The sequence below is a fragment of the Eremomyces bilateralis genome, assembly GCF_010015585.1.
Source record: "Eremomyces bilateralis CBS 781.70 unplaced genomic scaffold P152scaffold_4, whole genome shotgun sequence".
Lineage (NCBI taxonomy): Eukaryota > Fungi > Ascomycota > Dothideomycetes > Eremomycetales > Eremomycetaceae > Eremomyces > Eremomyces bilateralis.
This window is the reverse complement of record NW_022985070.1, coordinates 669,231-683,865: the sequence shown is the minus strand read 5'-3', so window position 1 is coordinate 683,865 and position 14,635 is coordinate 669,231. Positions and strand designations below refer to the sequence as shown.

General features: G+C 50.7%; 8 protein-coding genes across 8 annotated transcripts; 3 read left to right on the top strand and 5 right to left on the bottom strand.

The window, feature by feature from the left end:
- Positions 1–24: 24 nt before the first annotated feature.
- P152DRAFT_512268 (uncharacterized protein) lies at positions 25–1,840 on the top strand (the record flags this gene model as incomplete). Its single annotated transcript, XM_033682743.1, has 3 exons — positions 25–323; positions 385–738; positions 798–1,840. Exons 1-3 carry the CDS (start codon positions 224–226, stop codon positions 1,838–1,840), a joined length of 1,497 nt encoding a protein of 498 aa, XP_033536571.1. The 5' UTR covers positions 25–223.
- Positions 1,715–3,457, bottom strand: P152DRAFT_455983 (COP9 signalosome complex subunit 5). The gene is made up of 2 exons (XM_033678903.1): positions 3,167–3,457; positions 1,715–3,113 (listed from the first exon to the last, which is right to left on the bottom strand). The coding sequence occupies exons 1-2, from the start codon at positions 3,189–3,191 to the stop codon at positions 2,092–2,094; spliced, it is 1,047 nt and encodes a 348-aa protein (XP_033536570.1). The 5' UTR covers positions 3,192–3,457; the 3' UTR covers positions 1,715–2,091.
- A 463-nt stretch (positions 3,458–3,920) lies between these two features.
- Positions 3,921–5,123, bottom strand: P152DRAFT_455982 (uncharacterized protein). The gene has a single exon (XM_033678902.1). It carries the CDS (start codon positions 4,843–4,845, stop codon positions 4,054–4,056), a length of 792 nt encoding a protein of 263 aa, XP_033536569.1. The 5' UTR covers positions 4,846–5,123; the 3' UTR covers positions 3,921–4,053.
- On the bottom strand, positions 4,959–5,753 carry P152DRAFT_471592 (uncharacterized protein; the record flags this gene model as incomplete). Its single annotated transcript, XM_033681079.1, has 2 exons — positions 4,959–5,619; positions 5,683–5,753. The coding sequence occupies 2 exons, from the start codon at positions 5,751–5,753 to the stop codon at positions 4,959–4,961; spliced, it is 732 nt and encodes a 243-aa protein (XP_033536568.1).
- Positions 5,754–6,352: 599 nt separating this feature from the next.
- Positions 6,353–7,957, bottom strand: P152DRAFT_391782 (aldehyde dehydrogenase 3I1; the record flags this gene model as incomplete). Its single annotated transcript, XM_033676115.1, has 3 exons — positions 6,353–6,693; positions 6,747–6,805; positions 6,855–7,957. The coding sequence occupies 3 exons, from the start codon at positions 7,955–7,957 to the stop codon at positions 6,353–6,355; spliced, it is 1,503 nt and encodes a 500-aa protein (XP_033536567.1).
- Positions 7,958–8,973: 1,016 nt separating this feature from the next.
- Positions 8,974–9,687, top strand: P152DRAFT_447219 (uncharacterized protein; the record flags this gene model as incomplete). The annotated part of the gene is made up of 1 exon (XM_033677977.1): positions 8,974–9,687. One exon carries the CDS (start codon positions 8,974–8,976, stop codon positions 9,685–9,687), a length of 714 nt encoding a protein of 237 aa, XP_033536566.1.
- A 223-nt stretch (positions 9,688–9,910) lies between these two features.
- P152DRAFT_381703 (uncharacterized protein) lies at positions 9,911–10,165 on the bottom strand (the record flags this gene model as incomplete). The annotated part of the gene is made up of 1 exon (XM_033675739.1): positions 9,911–10,165. A coding segment is annotated over one exon (255 nt), but the record flags the coding sequence as incomplete, so codon positions are not given.
- Positions 10,166–13,743: 3,578 nt separating this feature from the next.
- Positions 13,744–14,363, top strand: P152DRAFT_455975 (uncharacterized protein). The gene has a single exon (XM_033678901.1). The coding sequence runs from the start codon at positions 13,799–13,801 to the stop codon at positions 14,021–14,023; it is 225 nt and encodes a 74-aa protein (XP_033536564.1). The 5' UTR covers positions 13,744–13,798; the 3' UTR covers positions 14,024–14,363.
- The last annotated feature ends 272 nt before the right edge of the window (positions 14,364–14,635 follow it).

The window sequence follows — 14,635 nt, the reverse complement described above, 5'->3', positions numbered from 1 at the left end:
ACGACACCACCCGACTGTCTACTGACAGTAATTACTGAGGGAAGGCATGATGATAAGACTTCCTTCCCCTTCTATTATTGCATGTCCTACTGTCCTGTCCGGTCCATGTTTGAACTGTACCCATCGAAAAATGTAGATATCCGTATTCCCTCGGATTGTTCTCCACGTAGTCACTCGACTGCCGGTCACAGCATAAGGATGACTCGGACAGAATGAAATAATTATGACTGAAATGATTACAGCATCGCCATTTGGACTGGCAAGTTCCCTATTGTGTGGCATTGTCCTATTGAAAGCGAAGCCCCCAAGTGAAACTGTCGAAGGTAAGTATCTAAACCGTTCACAGCAATCCTTTAGAGCATCATCTAATCATCATGTCTTCAGACTTTATACACTCCTTAAGGCACTGCATTCGCTGTAGAGAGGCCCAAAGCGAGGGGTCCGCGGGCGGTTTTGACAACGCCTCTTACTGGAAGTCCCGTTTTCTTCGGTCTCAGAGAGATTCTGAGAGGCTACAAGCCCGTCTGAGCAAGGCAGAATTGATCCTCCGGCAGCTTGAAACTGAACCGGAAGCCAATGGCAGCGTTCTAAATGACGAATTGGCAAAGAAAGACACTCTTGGAATGGCCAATCTCGTGAAAGTCTATGGAAACACATATCGTTCGAAATCGAGACAATCCAAATCCACGAGTCGTAGGTCCCCAAATGGAGGCTTGGTCCTCGAATCAATGTCTCAAGGTTTGAAATCTTTCATGAATACGCTTCGTCGCTCCGCAGACCTATCTTACAAGTTCTAGGTTCTGATATCCTCCAACACGTGCATAAGATTCTTTCTATCATCAAGTCTCAACCAGTTCAGCCTGGACTGCTCGCGTTTCACTGCTCGTTCGCCATCTCCGCACTTTCATCCCTTGTGTCAAATTCTTTCGACGACGTTCATACAGGCGCGACTACCACTGAATCTTCGGTGCGATCAAGGATATCTAGTCTATGCCTCGGATTCGAGCGCATCCTCTCAGTTCTAACCAGCGCGCTCACGAAACTAGATGTCCCCGATAGATCGGGTACATTCGGCTCGACTATATACTGTTCTGTCTCATGTTTTACCGATCTTCTCAAGTATCTCAAGCAGACATGCTCGGACGCAGCAGTACGAATGCATAACAACGAGACAATGGTGATAGGCGGCGCCAAACCAAATTCTAATCCACCAGTGAAGAAGCAGAAGACTAGGCCAAACACTATATCGGCGGAATTCACAACGTACTTGCTCATAGCTTGGTTACGGATGTTATCAGATTCAAGCGCTGCCCATCGCAAACTGTTCGAAAGTATGGCAGCCTGCGTATTGAATGCAGTGGGTAATGAGCTATACACGTCCACGTTTGCAGCTACTCGTGCGACCACCATTACGAAGGAGACGAGGAATCTCGAACGTCGCCTTGATCCTTTAGCCCTCGATATCTACTCTCACTATCTTCTCCAGACTTTCCACGTGGTCATGGACTTGTCTGCCCGGTTCCTCAACGCAGACGATTCAGGGGAGGACGCCGAATCCTGTGCTGGAAGACCTGCAGCGGGCCTCGGCGTCGATTTCGAGGAAAGACTCCAGCAAACTCTGATCTACGGGATCTTTGGGGCTCCGGGGGCAAGGAATGCGCAAGCGGTGCCGTTACAGGTTCAAAAGCAATCATTGGTCTCATACACGCCTGTACAGGAAGGTGAAGAAAGCCATGCTCCGCTGGTGAGGTTAGAGTCGGAAGTGTGGCAACGACTGGGTTGGAAGATACTTCAGGGCGAGATGAAGATGGACAATATGGCGGAGGCGAAGTTAGGCTAAAACCATGACGATGGCGAAAGGAAACGGGTGGGTTGATGTATATCGTGGCATTCGTTGTCTCATTGCGAACCATCATATGTAGCGAAGCTTGAGAGGACGGTTCGCTTGTTCTATCATACACATGCATCTATGCATTAGACCATTGCGAACGTAGCGTCTCGTTTTCCGTTCCGCGTCCATCCACGCATTCCTCTCGATCCGTCCGACAATGTCGTCGACTTGCTTCGCAGCCCAGCATGCTCCAACCGACTTCAGGGTTCCCTGTGATCCACACCGAAGATATCCTCTTTGATCTTCTCCGCCGTCAATCCAGCCTTCTCCTCTGCTGCGATCTTGTTGCTGGCTTTGACGAGCTTGTCCAGATCCGGAGGGTCGCGTAGTGCCGCTTGCAATCCCGCGCCGCTGGTTTTGAAGACGTGCTGCTCGGCATCGGCGACCTTGATTCCCAAGTCTTCGATTTGTTTCGTGCCGTACTCCCGATTCGTGAGCAGCGGGTTGGATGACAGTGTCCCGACCCAGTACTTGTTCCATAAACCTGCCAACAACTTGCTGTCGAGGCTGCTCTTGTAATGGCTGACCTCGAGGGGATAGTACTGATCCGCATGCGCCCCAAAGTCCTCGGCTTTTCCCTTGGGCACGTTGGCCGGGGCTTGGCTCCAGGATTGATGGTTCGACGCGGTCGACCCGTCCGACTTATCCGACTTCTCCGACTCTTTGGACGGCTGGGCGGGTTTGTGACCCTCCGGATACGTCCTAAACGCCCCAATATCGACCTTTCCCGAGCTCACGGTTCGATCCGGATCGATCACGACAGCCACCCACGGTTCGCTGAACTGATACAGTCGCTGTGTCCCCACATCGATCCCGCTCAGCCAGCACCCATATCCCGGATGCGAGTGATACCACCCCACGGCATTCTCAGCTTGCCCCGCACTTCGATATCCTTCTAAGAAATTGACCATGTATTCGTTCGCGGCATCGCCAGCGTTGACTCGCGTCTCGGTTCCCTCCACGGGCAATCGAAAAGCATCCGTCACGATGAAGGTGTTCCCAGAAGTGTATCCGATCATCAAACCCATAACCTCGATGTTACCGCCTGATCGCGCGTGTGTCACCATTTTGAGGAGTGCGACGGAGCTGATTCGGACATGCTGGAAGTACTTGGGGGAGCCTTTCCATGGTCGGGCCTCGTTGATTTCCTTTTGTTTCGGGAGGGAATAGGCGTAGAGAGCATCGCGACTCGGGTCTGACAGGTCCCCAGTTGAGGAAAGCTCTGCAGAGAAGGGTTAGTCATTTGATAACGGGAGAATCATACGGGCGACGCACCAAATTGCTTATACTCAGTCGCCATGGCTGATGGGACAGTGGCTCAGAATGAAACGAAAGGAGGTTATCGCTGATGTGACCGCAGAGGTCCAGATATATATCTCTAGCAAGGTCAGGTCATAATGCTCTGCTAAGATCTTGGAGTGAAGCACATTAAAATGCTAAACATTCACTGCGTTGAATGAACTGGAGCTCAACTTGCTCAAGCTTCATGTTGGCTCCGTCAGCGTGAGATTGAAAGGACGTTTTTGCCTCAGGCACAAACCAGCCTTTGACTTTATGTTTGTTTATCACTCCACGTTTCTGTTCTTCAACAACTTGAAGTGAATTACATTGAGAATGAGGGTAATCGACATCTATAAAATGGTTATAATTACAAGGATTTATTCTCTATAGAGAAATCTCAACGTTGAACAAACATCATTCACGCTGACCTATCAGAATTCCCTTTGTCGACTTGCATTACCATCCGCCAAGAGAGATGAGACGCAAAAGGTTGGGCATGGAACATCGCCGCTATGTCTATTACTACGAAGCAATGGCACCTAGGTCCTAAGATAACTTGGCCGGTTGGAATGGCTAGAGCCCATCAAACGATGGGATAGGATGGACGGATTTGGCTTCGAGAAATGTCCAGGCCAAGTATGTGAAGTTTCATTGGAAGAATAGGTACTATTGATCCTACAGAAGGGTACCCATCGATTCCAATTGTGCTACAGTTACTCAGCGATTCCAATAACCCAAATGCCTCTTATCCCGTCCCTACTCCGCACAAATATCCCCCATTTTGTCCGTCACCCGTCTCCAATCAGAAAGTCAGCGATGTCCTGCTTAATCCGACGCCCGAAACTGGGGCGGCCATCTGGGAGGACATCCTGTGAGAAACGCTAGAATCCGAGAGGTCCCGAGCAAAACCGCAACGGATCACTCACATACTCGGAATGATGCCGCGCAATCGGAACCATTCGCTTCACAATCATCGTGCAAGTCCGAATGGCCATGCTGTGTTGCCACCCGCACAACGCCATTAGATCCTCTTCGAACTTCTCGGCGATCGCGTGGACCAATTCAAGCGTCAACCGGTCTTGATCCATGTAGTTGCGATACCCAAAGTCATGTCGCAGACATGCCGGGACGAAGGGGAAGCCTGGTTTGTTTTGTATCCAGTTAGGAACACCGCTGCAGCCATCGGAGGTCCAGACCAATTCTGCGGGTTCTTGATGCCGGCGTGCCCGGAGAAACGCCATGAGGCTAGTGTCGAAAATGAGATGGTCGGTGATTTCTTCAAGCGTAGGGGATCCTTCAAGACTGTTGTCGGGGCTTGATTTCGGCATGAGATGTGAACTGCGTTGACCCGATGTGTCACGAGTGCGAAAGACAACCCTCCGATCTGACGAGTCTCCGGCTTCGAATAAATCTGGCCGTATGTGTGTCTCCGTGTCAGGTCTTCGGCCATCACATCCGAGGGCTGCAATAAGAGCAAGTAGGAAATGTATTTTCATGATAAGGATTTTGAGCGAAGAAACCGAGGATCGAATGATAATCCCTAGAGACCATCCTGTCCGGACAAAGTTTTGGTTTGGGAACGTCATCTGGGAGAAAGGAAATTCATACACAGTCGTCAACTCTACCAGTATAATAAGCCAGGATGAGATATTGGAGGAAGGTGCTTTCGACATGTCATTTGTCCGACGATGACAGTACCGGGAAGCACCAAGCCGATGAGAATGGCAGTTGCTCTTGTCCGCAATGGAATTCAACGCCGTCGACACTCCAGGTCCAATTATCTACTCTACTCTTCTTCAGGTTTCTCTTCACTGAGTAATTGCTGGATAAGGGATCCCAGTTCTCCCCCCACAAAGTTGTAGCCGAGAGTCGACATATGAAGTCCGTCAGGAGACCAAAGTTGGTAGTCCCAGGTGAAGTTATCATCGTCTTTCGCAACGACAGGGAAAGGGACCATTGCTGCAAGATCCATCATGAACACCTTGGACGGAGAGGCAGAAGCTTGCGATGTGACATATTCTTTGAGCAGTTCGTTTAGTCGTAGCCGGCTACTTATCATATGCTTGAACTTCCCATCCTTCTCCGTGTCCAAGGATCGTTCCGGGACTGTCAAGACAAGCAATGATGAACCTCCCTGTAGAATATAGTCATAGCACAGCTTCAGGGCCGCGAATATTTTCTCCGGTCCCTTCTCATCGTAGGACGCCATGGCCAGGTCATTGGTTCCGCCCAACGCGATGACGAGATCATAGGATTTGCCTTTCTCAGCCAGCTTCTCATAGGAGCTCTGGAGTCGCGTGAAGAAGTTGCCACCAAAGGAAGAAATGACGAAGTCGCCGCTTTGCCCATTCACGTCAACCGTGACATTGCGATTGGGATATTCTGCCGACAGGGTCTTGCGAAGTTCGATGGCATAGGGATGGAGAGTCATGCCCCAATCAGTGTACCTAAATTATATACTTAGTTTGAAATATGAAAAAGGGTATTAAGACTCGCTGTGGTTTGCTTACCCTTCTGTCAGCGAATTCCCGAATGCGAGGATGTTGATCTCCCTTTCCTCGGCCAGCTTGAGCTTCGCCATGACTACGGAGTATTGGTGAGAAACCTATAAATAGCAGGACGATGTACCAGTATGAGGCAGAGTTGGCAGCGTTTGTGGATGATCACAACACTGGTGCCGGTAATTATCATATGAGTGGAGTGCTTTCAGGGTACTGGTAGGTTTGTTTGAAATCGCCACATCAAACATGTCGATGTCCAACAGCCAACAGCGCCAAGTGTAGGACACATCGCTGTGATGAATTTAGGGGTTACCCAATGCGATATCACGTGATCGGGTTCACAATGGCCGTAAATACAATAGGATGGCGCAGATATACAAGCCGAAATACAAGCCGATGCAGCCAAATAGCAAATTAGCATTTCCCCCTTTCCTTCTCAAGCTAAAAACAAGAGTTGCGAGACAACATGGTACACTGGGCGATCAGGCTGAACTTACCTCACTGTTGCAAGACCCTCGCAGCAACCTTCCGCAGAGTCTCCGCAACAGCAAGCCTACCGCCCGTTCTGGCATCAACAGCAGCGACAATAGTCAACAGAGCCAACAACTTCAAGGTTTGACCTGCCCGCGATTTGGTTCCCGCCGAGGAAGCCGACTTTACGAAACAAAAGAAACAGGGGTCAGCCCGCGAAAGGGATGAGCTGTTGAAGTCGCCAGAGGAAACCAACCTTGATCTTCTGATCCTGAAGCGTCTCGCCACGCTTGAAACCCAACTTATTCTTTACTGCGATCTTGCTTGCGTGTTTTACGTCGAACGGCGGGTAAAGGAACCCGGTGATCTTGTGGAGGAAGCTCGGCGGTTCGACCACGGTACGGATGTGGGAGAAGGCGTCGATGCCGTAGGTTCCGTGGTAGTAACCATGCCCAGATTCGCCTACACCTCCGAATGGCGCATTGGGGGTCCCAGCGTGGATGATCACGTCATTGATGCTACAGCCTCCGGAGTTCGTACCGCCCAAGACTGCACGTTCGGGTTAGCATCGCTGAAATGGCTACACGGAGGGGCTGACTGACTCTCATCAATTTCCGACTGCTTGGAGCTGAAGATATAAATGGCAAGCGGGTGAGGCAGACTGCCGCCGTCAGTACAAATTCGATATGGTCTCCAGATGAACAACTCACTCTCCAATGTTTTTGATGGCCTGCTTATAATCCGCTTTAATAATCGGGCAAATGGGACCAAAGAGCTCCTCTGACATCAGTGAATCGTCAAGGGTAACGTTCGCGACAACAGTCGGGGAAAACTTTTTCGTAGCTCGGTCCAGATCTCCGCCGTAGGTGGTCTTTCCCTCGGTTTGGGAGAGCAACCCAGCGAGACGGTCGAAGTTGCGCTCGTTGATGATGGTGACCATGTTGCTCGCCGCGGCAGTCGGTTTCGATCCACCGTTCTGACAGACATCGAACCAATGTGAAAGTCTCTCGACCAGCTCGTCCGCAATCGCGGGATCGGCGAAGACATGGTTCACCGAAAGACAGATCTGCCCGGCGTTGAGATACTTCGCCCAGGCGATTTTCTTCGCGGCAAGGTCCACATTCGCCGACTTCGTCACGATTGCAGGGCCTTGACCGCCGAGCTCCAACACGGTGGGAGTCAAGTGCTTCGCGGCAGCCGCAGCGATGATCCGCGCCACCTTGGACCCTCCTGTATAGAAGATGTGATCATACTTTCGGTCGAGGATCGGCCCCATTTCCGCCGGTCCAGCCGAAACGGCCACGATGGCGGACGGGTCCATGTAGCGAGGGATGAGCTCCATGAGAAGGTCTTGCGTTGCCACGGCTAGTTCGGAGGGTTTGATCACGATGGCGCAGCCGGCGGCGATAGCAGCGATCACCGGTTGGAGAGTGAGCATGATGGGGAAGTTCCAAGCGCCGATAATGAGGGTCACGCCCAGAGGTTCGCGTCGGATCTTGGATTTGCCCAGCGTGCCGAAGATGAAACCGGCATCGATGGGTTGGTCGGCGGTCCATTTCTCCAGGCTCGAGATGTGGTGGAGGATGTCGGTCTTCACGCCAACGACGTCGGTGAAGATGCTCTCGAAGTCATTTCGGTTGAGATCCTTCTTCAGAGCGGCGAGGATTCGCTTCTCGTTATCCTCCATCAGCCACCAGAGTTGCTTCAGCTGCCATTTCCTCCATTTGAGATCTTTGGTCGTGCCCGACTTGAAGGTCGCATTAACGGTCTTGTACGCCGTGTCGAAGTCCTCCAAGGAGGTGTAAGTGGTCATCTTGGCGGTATTCGGGATCCTAGAATCACCTGTTAGTAGTAACGAGAGGGACAAGCAACCTATTATAAGGCGTTCAGATAACTAGAATCATGTGAAGCATTCATGCCTCATGGAGTTCTCAAATGCAGAACCCGAGAGCGCTCGTCTCCTCATTATGTCGGCAGGTCGAGCTTCCAGCTTCCGGGCCGGGAATTGTCCGTTCATTCGCTTGACTATTGTCCTTGTGAAACGACCCCAGCCGAGGGACTGAGGGGGCATCATTTTCTGTCCCACCCACAGTGATCAGTGCACGTGTGACCAGTAGCCGTGAAGAGGACGACAGAGTGAAGGCGAACGGATGGCCGAGCAGCGAATCACTAATGTGCCTTCAGTCTTCATGCTAATTACTCGAATGTAAATCAGTAATCATAAATGTGTCGTTGACGGTTGCGGATAAGCTTGCTACTAGGAAAATTGGAGAGCCCAAGTTTCCCCACTTCCAATACACACGCAATCAGCATTCAGCTGTCCATCTCACCATGACTGATCATCAGAGTGGAACACTGGATGAAGCTGTGGTAGTATTAATATCTCCGTATTCCGTATTCCGCACTCTGTCGACTTCACAGTTCGCACATCTTTGCTGTACACCTTATTACGAATTGTCTTCTATTTCGGGTTGGATTCTCTCCCCTGATTCGTGGTGGATGGTAGGTGGAAAAGGCCCAGACAGTCTTGTTGTATGTTCAGGGTGAGGGTCCCGACGATGCAGCTGATACCTACTTCTGTCCGCCCTGGATGTCAATATTCCGGTGATTCTATCATCTCTGCCATAAGCAACAATGAAGTCAGTCCTGCCTGAGTTTCTAGCTACCTTTCGTATCGTATCCTGAATCAACAGCCTACATCGTCGCGTCACACGGAATTCTGAGCTTACGTACCCTCATGCTCCGTATTGCTCAAGGCAGCACTCAAATACTTCAATATGAACTCGACTTCCTCCAACCTGCGAGAGGGGTGAGAGTATTGCAATCGCAATGGCGTCTTCATCAATCACTACGCGTTCGCAATACCTCGCTCAGATTTTTGAGCTGGTAGAGCTAATCCTCATTCATCTTCCTCCCCATGATCTCATCCGCTATCAGCTGGTTTCTCCCCTATGGAAAGCTGTAATCGATGCATCTCCTTATCTGCAATCTCATCTGTTTCTTCGAACGTTGGCAAGTGTACCAAACACCAGCTCACCCTCCGTACGCTTGAGAACGCCAAAGTCCCGAGTCTTAGCAACCCTTACCAATGAGAGCGCCATACCCAATCCTTTATTGACTCCGAGGTTCTTCAGCGTCAGCATTTCCTGGTATAAAATCCCGAGTCTCACTATCACCCCGGCTGAATTCCAACGACTTCAAGCGATGTCGGACTCTTCTCCAACAACCGCAACCTGGCGGCGAATGTTGCCTATTCAGGACGAGCGAGGCTTTCGGCTATCATTCACCCCTACCGAAAGCGCATCAGTATCCTTCTATTGCTCCGGTGCAACTACGATGGGAGAAGTCGTCGACGAGATGTTGCATGTGCGAAATATAACACAAACACGAGAACGTCGCTGGAAGGAGAACCTTCGAACAGTCCTTGAGAACAGAGCTCCTGCTCGTCCGACCACTGCAGAGGAATCATTTCTTGACCCCATCCCGGGGGCCCGAGAGAGGATCATGCGCATTAATGCGGCTATGACACGACGCATGGCATGATCTGGAGACAAAGATGTTGGAAATTTAGGGATTGATTGCTCGATAGAGATTATTATAAAAGTAAGAGAGTCCTCAATAAACCAATTCCGATGCTCAGGGAGTGTCCTATCCGTCGCTATGCAATGTCTTCTCTAAATGTAAACCCCACAACACCGCAATTTCATTCTACCCCATCGCTCAAGAGCGACCTTACCCCATAAGCCACCTTCCTCGAAGTCTAGTAGTACCTGACGAAAAGACCGCCGGTCGCGGTGTTCCATTCGATACGGTCAGCATCGAAAACACCGACCTGCTCGACACCCAGCTTTTGGTCCACAGGGCAAGGGAACGATCGCGCCGCGCCGAAGCCTTCCTGGAACTGGGCCTCCTGCGCCGGTCCCGGAACGAAGAAGCGGCCTCGCTGCTGATCGCGCAGGTTGCCGTCCGGCCACGTGGTGGTGTCGGGGCCCGCGGGGGCTAAGGACGAGAAGAGATCGAACAACTTGCTGTCGTTGGCGATGCCGAACTCGTCGGTTTTGAAGCCAAACTCGCAGGTCTTTCCCTGGAAGGAGCTGTCGAAGTTGAAGGTAGAGAGGGTGGTGATGTCGGAGCTGCGGCCGTCCTTGAAGACCAAGCCAAGGGCGGAAGCGGTGCGAGCGCCGGTAGAGACTTCAAATTGGGCGGTGCTGGAGGGGGAAAGTTGTCCAGTGGCCTTAGGGACGAGAGTTGCGGGGGCTGCCAGGGCCGTTGAGGCCGCAGCGAGGATAGAGGCAACAAAGGAAGTCTTCATTTTGATATGTGGATGACTGAGGACTCTGAAATGACCCGAATATGGTAAGATTTGGAAGTTGATATGGACGTTTTGCTTGATTGAGATGTGCTGGCGAGTGAACTGAGTGCTGATGATGATCCGATAAATGCTTCTAGAGACAGAGATTCCGCATCTTTATAGGCAAGAATTGATGGCATCTAGCCTTTCCTACCTCCGGAAAGGATGTTGCTATTTTGATCAAGGCTATCTTCAGCATCGTGAATCTGACATTGCGCTGACCTGACCGTGGCGAACGTAGACGTCCACCTGGACTTTGGCAACAAAAATAACTTCGATTGAACACTATGTGACGTTGAGCTGGTGGAGGATCATAAGGCAAAGCAGCAAGAGCTATTTCCAGAACCTCCCGAAGTCCTCACGTGTGCTCATCGGCCATTCTTGATCGTAGAAGCTGAGCAAAATAGTAAGCGGCTGGAGATCCGGAGTCGTGGCTATGCTCGGAACAGGGAGTTCGGATCTAGATATGCATTTATTCTCCGAATACTCTACTAAAGCTAAGCTTACACCTTAGCCAATTGGAGGTTCTGTAGCTATTTCGAGCATTCTGTAGAAGGTTGGTACTATATGCTCAAACCAGTGGGGTCAGTGAGAACTAAGGAGGGACTGTGATCTCGAAAGTTTTCATTTTTCCGCCAAAATCTACTTTGGACATACGCTGCATACTCAGACAATCTTATATGCTTCTTTGGATACTGTCTGGATTGTTGATGAAGAAAGTTGCGACAGAGGGATGCAGTGAAGTGTTGAGTACCGTTGTGTATCGCTTATTGATTACTTACTATACCGAGTCGACAAGACATCGTGATCTTGGGGGTTAGGAGCGAGAGCTTCCAGTTGAAAATCGAATTGCTCGCTATTCCTCCGCCGAATCATGGAGATTAAGGTCATAGTTCTTCAATCCCAAGGTGTTCGATTGGATTCTCTTCATAGAAGGGTGAAGGCTGAAGGCTGAGTCTTACCCTTACGTACCTCGCCTCTTAGGGTTGAAGTGTTACTCCCCAATGCTGGACAGTTGAGAGAGTCTTAACTTTTCCGTACCTCGCCTCTAAGGGCTGTACGTTGGGCCCCCCAAAGGTTGGACAATAGATACTCAGGGCAGGCTCAGGACCTTGGGAGATTGTTCACATCCTTCATCGTCTCGAAGTCACACGACCCCGCGATATGCGTAATCCTCCATTGTGATGACGACATAGCGCAGAAATTGCTGTCACAGCCACGTTTTCATGGAGTTTTGGCTAAACTCGCCAACATAGCGAGACAAGAATAGATACTATCTAATGAAGGTATCAGGTATGGTATTTCGGTGCAGCGTTGCAGACCCTGAGCCAGGCAGCCAGCACGAGATGCGAGCTCCTGCTGGCGACTGAGATGCGATCGACAAGTCAAAGGGTCATATTATTAATATCATGATACCTAATAGCTGGGAGGCCTGTCTGGGTAAATGCTGAATAGAACCTACTCCGAACGGTCCCGTGAAACCGACAATCTGAGCGGCTCCTTGGACTTAATAAAATTGAAGCATCACGATTTCCGTGAATTAGGAAGGACCTTCCAGAAAGTCGATCAACCCGCGGTGCTCTTTGTTGGGGAAGCGGATCGCCCCATTCTATGGAGTCTGAAGCACCTATCGGTCCGTCAAGACAAGGACCTGAAGTTGGAGGGTTGACAGCTTGAGCTGTGCGTCGGCCAGGGCGATGCCGATTTTCGGATTTTCTGTCGGCGGTAACAGCTTGTGAGTGAAAGGGGTTCCTGAATCCTCCTACAGGCTGTGGCAACTGGCAACACGACTCTTGATGGCTCATGCCCTCAACGGGGGGCTCAATACGACATCGGACATTGAATTCCGTTATGGGAATATTCGGGTTTCACTCCATGTCTCTTCATTGTCCCCAACCTTAGAAGCTCCACTCGGTTTCGTGTTGCGGTGTTAGATGTCAAGGAACCCAAGTTGTCAAGAGTCAAAGACACTCACGGCCGAAAGCACTCATGGTTGTTGGATGGGATGATTCTGTGTGCATCTGTGCTGCCTCAAGGGGCTCAAGCCGTCTGCCATCTATCATCATTCCAACCGAGGTCGCAAACGACCAACCTTACCCAACCACCCCTGATATGGTCGAATCGCCGCAATCCAAGTACCAAGAAAATAAACACTTTCTGGATTCTTCCCACAGCAACCGTGCCACGGCACACACACCCAATTGTTCGGTTCCGTTGATTGGCAAGCAAGACACAGGAATGTCGCTTTATGGCTTTCTGGACGCCATTCCTTGCAGCCCGTTGCAACCGACCAACCGCCTTGATGCTCCTCCTGCCTCCTGGATATTATGAACGCGGCAACCAGCTCAACAAAAGATCAACAAAGGCCGTGCAAGCAGGGGCTCCCTTGTCCGCATATGCCGAATATCGTTCCCCACTCTACCGGCTGGCGGAGGCGGCGAAGTCCAGAGGTCGGAGAACAATGATCAATGATGGGTAATAAACTGACCTTGTCAAAAGGAATCGCCTAGGGGCTCGGACGACTCTGGTACTTTATGCCCATGACATCCCAACAAGCTTCAAACATTTTAATTCACGGATAGACAACCTCATTTCATCGCAAATCAGGAGAGAAATCACCTCCTTTTCCTTTTTCTTAGAGTCGTGTCGTGGATTGTCTGCCAAATCCGAAGAAACATCCGGGAAAATTGATGGGATTTCCGAGTCACAAATCACGACAGTGACTCGTCCCGCTACCAGTTCGGTAGGGTGTTGAGGTAGGGACAGTAGGGTGCTGAGCAGTATGTCTCTCCCATGACAAGCGTACGAAATGATGCAATATTACTCGACAACAAAGGCACTGCCGCTTTTATTGGATTCGGTCTGGGGGTTAGCGCAGTCAGGATTCGAATACGACCTTGCACGTTTGCATATTGGTAGCCCCTGATACCCACCAATAATTCAGGTTGCCTCGTCCGGGGGCTGTACCGCTTTTGCCTCGCCCCCGTTCCCCAGCCAGGGGGCATTTGCATGTGTGCCAACATTTTTGCCCACCACCGCTGCAAACACTGCTTATCTTTGGTCAAGGATGGGTACGCCTTGGCCCTTGCGTTCCCTTGGGGCAGCCTGCGCTCCGCGGTTGCAGGATCATTTCAATGGTTGGTCGTATTTGTTGATGGGTCCTCGGGGGGCGACTTGCGACAGGAGGTTTAAATATCCTCAGTCTCCGCATTCCCCACGGCCATCTTTTTGTGATCTTTTCCAACGCACTTCATAATCCAACAATCCATCACAATCTTTGATAGATTCATATACATCGCCAAAATGCAGTTCACGTCACTCGCTCAAGTTACTTTCCTTCTCGCCCTTCTGTCCCCGGCCATGGCTGCGGGCAACGGCACCTCCCCATCGGGCGGCGCTGGTGGCAACGGCACCGCTCCGACTCCCACTCCTCCCAACCCGACTAAGCCTCCCACGTCAACCGGTGCCGCCGCCCTCCCCCTCATCGACTTCGCCGTCGTTGCTGCCGCTGTCGTTGCTGTCTTGTGAGCGACCTGAACGCATTCGGAACGGAAATTCGATCGTGGAAATAACCTGGGCTTCCTCAACCAATACCACAGCCCAGGTGGAACGGACCGACCTCCAGAGGACCGACATTCAGTGGAGGAAGCGAAAGTTATAATGCCAAATACATACCTTTTGCAGCGACCCGGAAAGGATGGGACGACCGATTTGGTCGTCAAGGAATGGAAGGGATTAATAATTCTATCACTCTGTATCTAATCAGTTGCATGCTCTTGCGAACATCTCTCGATACCTAAAGCGTGCCCTCTTTACAACCTATTCTCTTGACCTTTTGCATATGTGAAACCAGTCGTGTTTGCCATTTCAGATGACGTGATTCCTCCCTGAATTGGAACTTAAACAGTTTCATCCACAACGAGCTTCTCCCCGAATCTGGCTTTGTAAAGTATCTAACTCAAGGAGCTCCAGATGCTTCTCTTTGCACAACTTCATCAGCTTCCATTTCGTATGTACTATGAAACGTTGTATGTCATGGCTGGGCGCAGGATCTCGTGCTTCCAGTCATTCCACTGTCCACTACAGCTGTCAGTCGTCAGCACAGCATGATTCCAAGTTTCCAACTTCCATGATTCCATC

Excerpts from the sequence above, each read along its gene's own strand:
- P152DRAFT_455983 (XM_033678903.1), bottom strand. The coding sequence starts at position 3,191 with ATGGCGACTGAGTATAAGCAATTTG. Across the intron at positions 3,114-3,166 it reads GACTGAGTATAAGCAATTTG|AGCTTTCCTCAACTGGGGAC; the intron begins GTGCGTCGCCCG and ends CCTTCTCTGCAG.
- P152DRAFT_455982 (XM_033678902.1), bottom strand. The coding sequence starts at position 4,845 with ATGTCGAAAGCACCTTCCTCCAATATCTCATCCTGGCTTATTATACTG.
- P152DRAFT_455975 (XM_033678901.1), top strand. The coding sequence starts at position 13,799 with ATGCAGTTCACGTCACTCGCTCAAGTTACTTTCCTTCTCGCCCTTCTG.